The 10,232-nt window shown below is 39.8% G+C and overlaps 1 protein-coding gene across 1 annotated transcript; it reads right to left on the bottom strand.

The window, feature by feature from the left end:
- Positions 4,171–7,596, bottom strand: LOC104757885 (nitrate reductase [NADH] 2). The gene is made up of 3 exons (XM_010480664.1): positions 6,444–7,596; positions 6,009–6,149; positions 4,171–5,910 (listed from the first exon to the last, which is right to left on the bottom strand). Exons 1-3 carry the CDS (start codon positions 7,486–7,488, stop codon positions 4,343–4,345), a joined length of 2,754 nt encoding a protein of 917 aa, XP_010478966.1. The 5' UTR covers positions 7,489–7,596; the 3' UTR covers positions 4,171–4,342.

Here is a 10,232-nt window from a genome sequence, read left to right as displayed (position 1 = left end):
AAAAAACTATTTGAGTTCTGTCGAATCTCAGTCCGACGAAGGCTTCTCTTCTAGTTAAAATATCCACATACAACAAATCGTACATATTCTTAATAATATTATTTGGTTACTTTACATTTTGCATCACAGTAGATCGACCAATAAGTGAAGTTCCCCTCTCTCGTTACCAACAAAAGATTCACGATACCTAACTTCTTTAATCGATTAATTTTACCTGAAAACGAAAGGTCAGAATCATTTATAACGTATTCTTAGGATGATGTAACGAAATTATATCAATCATAAACCCAAAAAAGCTCAGGTGAAATACATTATTTTAAACCCAAAAAATTTAATGCGACGACCAAGCATGAAATTAGCAGGACACTATAATATGATTATAATATATATATATATATATATATATATATATATCAGCAGGAAAGATTGTGAATTTTTCTATTTTATATAAAGATTGGTTTGAAATATTCTTAGCGTGCCTTTTTTATTAATTTCAAAAGCTAGCAACTTGCTAGTGCTAGGGATTAAAGAAATTTTATGTCATATTCAATTATCTTATTTAAATTTGAATCCAAACTATTAGTCTTGTATACTAATTTAAACTTGAGAAAGGAACTAGTTTTCTCATCAATTTTAAAAATATTTTATCCTGAGTTTAGGGGAGTTTATTAGTTCCTTAAGATGTGGTGCTTATTTTAATACAAATTGTATGTAGAATACATATATAAATTCATTTCAATGGTTTTGTATATTCAAGTTTAGGAAAAATAAAAATTTCTCAATTTGTAAATAAATAAATAAAGAATAAAACATTAATCTCCAGTTCATGTGCATCACTAAGGAAAACAATACTAGACCAGATCTACATGAGATCCTCCGGAATTAGAGATTTTTTTTTTTTTTTTTTGGGCAAAGGAATTGGAGATATCCAATATTGGTTTTTTAAAAACGTCTATTGAATATTTTGGGTCATATAATATCATAAAATCATGAGATGCATTATCAATCCATCCGAAGTATTCTTTTTCTGTCGTTGATAGTATTCCAAGCTTCCATTATTCAATAAATCGAAAACATACTAATAGTGTACTAACCCTCTACATATATATAGAGTGATACATTTTAAACGAACCAAAATCAGTTTTTTTCACTCGTCGATATTTATAAGATTTTTTTTTTAATGACAATGCTTAACTTAAAACATAACTGGTGATGTTGTCATCAAATTCTTATATGTTGTATCGAGTTGAGATATATAATTTTAGATGTTCATTTAAAAAACTTAAAAAATAACTCGTGATGCTGTATTATGATTCTAATCGTCTATTTTGGGTGCTGTAATGGAAGAGTTTGGGTGCTAGAAACATATATTCACATTGATATTAATGTTCAACTAATCACCCAAAAAGGAAGAATCTTCTAAATTTACAAGTTCACCCAATCGTAAGAGAGATTACTTATTTCTTATTGGTTAATAAAACCAAATGAAAAAAAAGCAAATGCACACTCCCTCTAGCTAATCTTTCATACTTAGACCATGTGCAACGGTGTACACTTGAGCCATCCCCCAGTTTTTTGTGATTTTAAATAAATCATAAAATGCCTAATATCGAAGAAACGATTCTTAATTTGGGACGTTTTTCGTCCGTCTACTTGGACATGTGGAAGGTGGTGATTGGGAGAAAATTTTGGGTAGGGTAACACAAACCACTTTCTCGAGAGAAATTCTCTCTTCTATTTCGACGGCGGCAAATTCCCCTCGTGTCTTTCTTCCTCTTTTCTGCCGATTTCAAGCCGAAAACGATCTTCTATATCTCATGAAGCTTGTCCGGCGGTTTGCTTAAGGGTTTCACCATCAAAGCCTTTCCTCAAATCGTTTTTCTCATTGCCGAGCTCAGGAATCGAGCAAGATGTCGCAGACCAGGATACTCGCATTCACGCCACAGTTATCACCGGATTCCTCGGTTCTGGAAAGGTACAGGATCGAATTCGTGTTTATTGTACTTGTGCACGATTCGGGAAACTTGTCCTCTTGCTGCGCATTTCTGAGATATTTTGTTGGTATATGTATCTTAGCTTAATGTAATGTTGCAGATTGGTTAAGCATTTCAGAACTGTGAATATATATAAACAGTTTGGGGAGGTTGATATCGATGGATCTCTGGTTGCGAGCCACTCTTCTTCCTCTGATGATATTATCATGGTCAACAATGGTTGCTTATGATGTACTGTTCGTGGTGATTTAGTCAAAATGCTTCTTGACTTGGTTAAAAATAAACGAGACAGATTTGACCATATTGTCATCGAAACTACAGGTATCCGTTGTTTGTGTTGTGTCTTTCACTGAAGCTAAGCTTTGTTATTGGACTGTTAGTGATATATAAAGTTAGATGGTGTTGTTACACTTGTTGACTCTAAACACGCGATGCGGCATTTGAATGAAGTGAAACCGAGATTTGTTGTGAATGAGGCAGTTGAACAAATTGCTTATGCAGATCGTATAGTTTTGAATAAGGTTTGTTTGTTATATCTTCTTTTAAGAGTCCAGTTCGGTGATACATATCAGTCATTTGATACAATTTATGAGGAATCATCTTGTAGGTCGTTAAGTACTTAACTATATTTTTATGGCAGATTGATTTGGCATCTGAGCCTGAGTTGGAGCACTTAACTAAAAGAATCAAGGTAAGACACTTATTAGCTCGTGAGCTCACTTTCCCCAATAGAATGAAGATGTATTTGTCATTGACACTTCTTCTTTATTTGGTTTTTAAAATCAATAGCAAATCAACTCTATGGCTCCCATCAAAAACACCAAATTCAGAGATGTTGATATGGATTTTGTCTTAGGAATTGGAGGTTATGATCTTGAGAGGTAACTTCTGCTATGTATTTTGTCCAAATTTAAGTATCTTTCTTTCTCTTTGTTGGTGTCCTGAAATAGCATACCTTTTCAGAATTGATTCAGAAGTCAATGTAGATGGCTTGAGTTGTGCAGAGGATCATCATCATCATCACCATCAATGCAGTCATGGTATATAGATCAGTCTTCAAATAGAAACTGGTTTGTGATACAAGAAAACACAACGATCGTCAACATGATCATGTTCATGACTCTGCTGTCACAGTAATGAAACAGTAAGCTTTTTCTACGCTGCTAATGATCTAGGCTACTGTTATTGTATTTACATTGCTATATTTGATACAGATTCGGTTTATTTCTCTCAAATTGTCAACTACTGATATGGTGCTTTTCTGTGTGTTAGGCATTTTTACCTCATTATATGCTAATATGATTTGACGGAACATCTACTGATATTGCAGGGTGTGATAAGCTGTACTGAGTGCAAGAACAAGCTTCAAGTCAGGACCTCAGCTGATGATGTATGTTTTGCGTCTGCTATTACTTCTTTTTAACTTAACATCTACATAAATCCCCAGTGGGATGTATATTTACTACTTAGTAGATGTTAATGCCTAAAAGATTTAAAATTTGAAAATATTATTGTTTTATTTGGGAGACCAAATACAAGTAGATAGCAATGTCCATACTAGAAATAAGAACCTTTCAAAATAATAATATTAAATTTGGGGGACCAAAAACCAGGGGACACCAATGCCTATGCTCTTATATATGTGGTGAAGACTAATATAGAAACTAATGGAGGAGTTTGGTTTCAACTTGCACAAACAGGAAAATACTCCCTTGGGTTTATTCTTTTTGAAAATGATCGTTGGTGATTTTTGTACCTTACTGTCTAATAGTTGTAGAAACTTTTTTTTTTTCTTTTAAGGACAAAGACATGGGAAAATGATGATTCTCAATGTTTGAGTAAGCACAGAAGTCCCGGCGCTGACCCAGTGCAGGGAGTGCATTTGCACCATGTAACCCAAACTTTTTTTTTTTTTCTTTTTTTTTTTACTCTTATTTTTATAAAATCTGAACTAAATTAATAAAATTGTTTACTCTTTAACCTAAATTTTAAACATATTGTAGCCTTTTTTTTTTTGGCAACCCATTGTTGATTTTCCAGTTCTTTTCAAAATCTGATAAGTAATTTGAATATATAGTAGATAAAACTTTTATTTTTTCCTAAAAATTTTGAATATTCAGTGACTATCGCACTGGGTGTAGTCGATGTTTTTGAAATATTTTTTTTATTGTAAAAAAATATCGATAGTGAATACAACAGACAAATTATATTTCCCAAATGAAAACTTTAAAGAAACCAACATTATATACAAAACAAATCTATCATTACTTATTTAGACTCTATAAATAACAACTTGGCTTTTTGACCACCTAACGTTTTTGACTTTTGAAATATCTTTGGCTTTAGGATTAGAATATCAAGAAATCCTCCTTGATGTTATATTGCATCTTCTCCAAATTCGGCTGAACCGCAAACTGAATCATCGGTGGTGGTCCACAAGCCATGGCGAGGGGTGAGCCATCTAATCCATCAGGGATATGCTCTCGCATAATCGCCTCAGAGATAAAACCGGTACTGTAAGCCCAATCTTCCTTTGCTGATTCCACTACGTACCAAACCTTTAGCCGGTCCGCATACACCTCTGCCCAACTATCCAATTCCTCCCTTAGGAGAATATCTTCCTCAGTCCGGTTTGCATAAATAACATACATCTCAGTCTCATCCTCTGGATCTTTCAGAATGGCTTGGATAATTTGGTAAATCGGGGTTATACCGGTTCCGCCTGCCAACATTGCCAATTTCTCAGCAATCTTCGGTTTACCGTGAACCGTGAAATTACCCTTGCCTAGATACTCAACATGACCCAATGGTCCTTTGATCTCCAGCGTTGACCCTATAGGTAACGAGTCTAAGTACTGCGACATGAGCCCGCCATTAGGGAATCTTGGGTGGACACCACCAAAGTAAATCTTGACCACAAGTTCGAAGTAGCCAACCACATCAACGGTGCTGCTCGGTGTGTAAGCCCTGAGGCAGAGCTTATCATTAATGGTGGCGCAGAGGAAAATGTGCTTACCAACCGGTAAACCAAGAACCATGTCCTCAACGGGTAAAGCAAACCGGAACTTACGAACATCATGAGAAATGGAAGTCTTTTCAACGAGTTGAACCGGGACTTTAGCCCGGGGGTTAACCAAAGCAAGGTTCCTAACCGGAGCCGCCTCTCCAATGGGAGCCAGCAAGGAGAACACAGCGGACGAACCGTGAACAGAGTTGTTGGGCGAGGAAGAGTCAGAGGAATAACCAGTGGTAATGAGCTCTCCAATGCGGTAATCCTCAAGCATCTTCTTGGCTTTATCAGAGTGAATGGCATCAAACTCCTCTGTACAATCCGTACCAGCATTGATCAAGATCGAATCCGAACCACCCGGATGGTCCTTGAGGAAGCGGGTACAGTCATAGATATGTCCATGAACAATGATCCAGCAAGAATCAGCAGAGTTATGCTTCTTGACCTCCGACGTCGAGTACATCTTCGCAGTTGTGTTCATAAATGGCGTCGAAACTGATTTCTTGAGAGTAGGAGGCGCGTCCGCGGATTTCTCGAGGTGACGTTCCTTGGCCATCCATCCACCAGATTCATTGCCCGGAAGCGTTGGATGCTCGAACACGATCCCGATCTCACCCTTGTGAGGCTTGCAAACGTTGGTCTTCACTCTGAACCAACAGTTATTCATCATCCCCATGAGATTCCATATCATTTTCTCGGGCTGCGTGTTGAGAGTCTCGTCCCATGCACGGACAGCGATCTCTTTGGCACTAAGCAGGTCCAAAACCTCAACCTCAAGTGACCAGAAACACCAACACCAGAATTTCCCATACTTGTTCGGCTTCTCTTGATGGTCAAGTTCACATACGTTCCATGTTTCTCCACCATCCACTGTCACCTCTACACGGGTCACTTTCTTTCCACCTCCTGTTTTGTATATAAAGATTTTTCTATTTATTATTATCAACTCTTCCCAGTATTAAATATATTTATTATTTTTACAAACTTTTAAAAGAAAAAAGTACCGGAATATGCGTAACCCTTTAAAGTGTAAGGTCTTTGGGTGGTGAAAGCGTTGATGGGAAGAATCTCCTCGTGACAAGGCGTCGTAATCACGGAGTTTATGTTTAGCTCGTTGATTATGTACTCCGGCTTATACCACCAGCCTGGAAAAATTAATTTCAATTTATATTTAATCACCAAAAAATAAAATAAATAAATTTAATTATATAAATAACTGAAGCTGACATCATCCACCAACATTTAGTTTTTCATTGTTTAATCGTAGTATGATTTTTTTTTTTGTTTTTGTTTTTCTCCTATAGGTTCGGAAACTTTTAAACATGTCGTTTAGTTCATTTCAATGCGATTGCTATAAAACTAATTATTGAAAAGACTATATTTAAGTTTGCAAAGATTATATTAATATTCTTGAAGCAAAAAGATTTGTGTGTGTGTACCTTCTTCGTCGGCGAGTTCGGCATCTACTTGAGAAGGTAGAACTCTGTTGTCCTTGAAATGGTAGAAATTGTCGGATTCTTGAGTTGTGACAATAATCCGTTTCAACCATTTAACCATCCGACCACCGATGAAACCGGGGATTATGATCCGAACCGGAAACCCGTGGTCTGGTGTTAGGTACTCTCCGTTTTGCATATATGCCAAAATGATATCTCTTGATGGATCCATGGCATACTCCTTCTTGATGCTCGTTCCGTATTTCGAACCGTTAGTTCCGGCGCCACCTGGGAGATCCTCCGACCCTTCAAAGCATACGTTGAGAGCGCCGCCTTTCCGGCTAAAGATCCCACAGCGACGCAATACGTCGCAGAGAGGGACACCGCGCCAGACGGAGGTGGAAACCCCCGCGGATCCCCAGTTGAATCCCTTCGATTTCTTCACCATGTTCTGCTCCTTACGGCGGTTCCCCGCGCAAACCAGCGTCGCGGCGAACTCTCTGTAAGCGAACTCGGAGACGAGCTGGTCCATCGTGAATTTCATGGGCCGTTTGACGAATCCGGTCACTTCGACCGTCCATTCTGCCCATTGGGCCTTAGGGACATGGCCGTGGTTACGGACGTAGTGCAAGGGGACAGGGGTGATAAACCCGTGATGCATTAAACGGTTAAGAGGCGCCTCGGAGTTAAAGGGATGTTTCCCTGTGAGACGGACCATGGAAGGGTTACGTTCGATCCAGCTATCAGCCGTGTATTCGTCTCTCAGGTCCAAGATCGACGGCTCAAGCTCGCTGTTGGATTTGCGTATCATCTCCTTGTAGTACACGGCGTTGCTGTTGTGAGTCTCGTTCTCGTCTTCGCTCGACACGTCTTCGTCATCGTCATGAACCGTCGCTGGTTTCAAGAACACGGTTTGGTTGATGGTTTGGTTCTGGTTTGCCTTAGGGGAATCGGACCGGCCCGGAACAGGAGGTTTGTAAGAACGAACGACGCCGTTTAAACCTGGCTCGAGCCGAGCGTATTGGCGATTATCTACAGAGGCCGCCATGTTGGAAAGAGAAAGTGTATAATCGTGAATAGTGTACAAGACTAAGCCTTTTCTCTCTCTCTCTCTCCCTCTGTGAGTGAGATTGAGATCTGAGGACGAAAATGCATCGTTGGTGGAGATGAAGTTATATAGGAGAGAGCCTAGTGGTATGCCTCTTGCGAAGTATCCTGCCGAATCACACGCATGGGGACCATTTGTGACTTTTAAATTATTATTAATTTTTATCTTTTTTTTCTTTCTCATTTACTATTAATTCTTATTATGACTTGACTAAATTAAATAATCATCCATTTGTATAACAAAAGTACGAATGAATGAATCCGTTGGAGAAGTAGTTTTGTAGACTGTTGAACACATCCCAAGCATGTAGATTCGCCTTCCTTTATGTTAACAACTGAACTTTCCATTAAAAATGAGTTTAGTAAACGAAACCGAAGTTGCGGAACCGAAAAACAAAAATCTTAGATCTAATATATATAAAATAAATTATTATTCATAGTATTTTAACACTTTTTTTACTTTTAGGCAAGTTTTTTTTTGTCGGCAATATAATTTTATATTTAATAAAAATCACCGTACCTTGTTTCATGATATTATAAAGTCTGATTTATTTATCTTATCATCTTTTGCCAGACCATCAGCTACAACGTTTACAGAACATGGAATCTTTACAAAAATTATAGATTCATATAAACGGGCAATGTTCTCAATATCCTTCAAGTGGGTTTCTAATAAAGACTAATCGCTTTGCTGAAGTTTATGTCCACCATTGGAGATATGAGATACTTTTTTATTTAAGGTTTCTTCGTCTCCATAAAACATGACATTGTTATAACTCAGCCTGCTGACATGAAGAACTGCCAACTTTAAAGCATCAGTTTCTACTTCAAGAGGTGTGCTCACATGACTGATGGACACCATGTGATGTTATCGCAGGACGCGACCTCGGCCAAGAAGACCAAGACACACCAGACGCGACCGAGACGCCTGACCGAAACGCATTGGACGCGGCCAACGCAACCACTTCGGACGCGGCCAAAGCTCCAACAATCCTTCCCGGATCCACCACACGCTCCAAGAGCTCAGCGAAGGCGGCCAAACAACGGCTCAACCTATTCGTCTGGACATTCGCTCAACACCAGCCGCCCCATGAAGACTCCGAAGGCTCAGTTCGCTTAGTCTTCACTCTTACCCAAGAGTGAAGACGATCAAGTCGCTTAAAGCAAGAAAATCCTAACAAGCCTCGAACCGGGTTCGACCTTGTTAGAGACCATATCAAGAGGAGAGCCAAACCTCTTGTGTCGTCTCTCGATCCATTCGCATTTCCCCCTCGCTTCACTTTCATCTTTCCAACACCGTAACCCCGAGTTCTATTCCATAAGCCCTCGAGTTTCCATCGTTCCATCTCGCTTTCCTTCCACCATTGCTTCCACCACTTCATCCACTAGCCGCATCCGACCGCATCCGAATGATACGAAGAGACCTCACGACCGTACTCGCGAATCTCTCGTTGGAATCTCCTCTTCTCTCGTTTTCGTCATTTGAATCCTCCATAGATTCAAACCTCCGCAGCTTGGCCGAGGAAACTTTTGCCATTCTCAACTTGTCCGAAGACGCAAACCGCTCTTGGTCCGCATTCGCGTCTCCGGGTAACATCAGCTTGGTATCAGAGCTTCAAAGCTCCTACGAGGTTGTTTCTTTCCAGAACTTTATATTTCATTTAAAGTTTGAATCTTTGGTTGTTTAGTAATAAAGCTTTCATCTTTTTGTTCCTTAGGATCCGTTTGTTTATTTGGTTTAAATTGGTGTATGCTTGCAATTGTTGACTGCTTGATTAGGTTTTTAGCTTTCGATTGTGTTCATCTTGTTCATATTAATGTTTAGATCGATAAAGTTAGAGGCTCTTCATTGTTTCCGTGTTTTTGCTCTTTTGGGTCATAAAGCATATCTTGTCGTTTTGTACTTTTACTTTTGCTTTATTTGATTAGTCTTAGGTTGAGTGTGTCATAGCTGTCAGAAAGTTCCTTTTGTTGATAAGATTTATATCGTGTGTGGTCCTAGAACGAGTGATACTCACGCGTTTGGGTTGTGCTTTCTGTTTTGCGAGGTTTAAATTCAAATCAACCGCGAAGTCTCGCCACGTCACCAACGACCAGTCCATACGATGGCCGAAGAAGTTCCACCAGCGCCACCAGAGATCGGCGTTACTCTCGCCGCCTTACATACCGGTCTAGAGCAACTCGCCGACCGTCTCACGAGGATTGAGCTCATGAATCCTCCCCGCGAAGATCCGTTGCTCGCAAGGCGACCAAGACGAGAACCCGTGAGTGACCAGTCCGACGAAGATTTCAAAACGAGGCCTCGCCGACAGAACCAACACGACGACCAGTATGAAGATGCTCCGCGACACCACAAACCGGCGCACAAGATGATCGCACCCACATTTGCGGGTAAATCCGATCCAGAAGCTTACTTAGACTGGGAGAGCCGTATGGAGCACTTATATTCATGTCATGCCTATCTGGATTTGCGCAAGGTCCAGTATATCGTAGCTCAGGTCACCGATCACGCCCTCACATGGTGGGATCGCCTCGAGGCCGAGCAGCATCGCAACCGAGAACGACCAATCACCAACTGGGAGGTTCTCAAGGTGGAGATGCACCGACGATTTGTGCCACTGTTCTATCATTGGGAACAACAAAAGAAGTTCCGACGACTGACTCAAGGCTCATGCTCCCCGGAGG

The sequence above is a fragment of the Camelina sativa genome, chromosome 17, assembly GCF_000633955.1.
Source record: "Camelina sativa cultivar DH55 chromosome 17, Cs, whole genome shotgun sequence".
Taxonomy (NCBI): Eukaryota; Viridiplantae; Streptophyta; class Magnoliopsida; order Brassicales; family Brassicaceae; genus Camelina; species Camelina sativa.
Note: the sequence above shows the minus strand (reverse complement) of the source record. Positions and strands in the feature narration are given on the sequence as shown.

Excerpts from the sequence above, each read along its gene's own strand:
- LOC104757885 (XM_010480664.1), bottom strand. The coding sequence starts at position 7,488 with ATGGCGGCCTCTGTAGATAATCGCCAATACGCTCGGCTCGAGCCAGGT. Across the intron at positions 6,150-6,443 it reads CGAACTCGCCGACGAAGAAG|GCTGGTGGTATAAGCCGGAG; the intron begins GTACACACACAC and ends TAATTTTTCCAG. Across the intron at positions 5,911-6,008 it reads AAAGGGTTACGCATATTCCG|GAGGTGGAAAGAAAGTGACC; the intron begins GTACTTTTTTCT and ends TATACAAAACAG.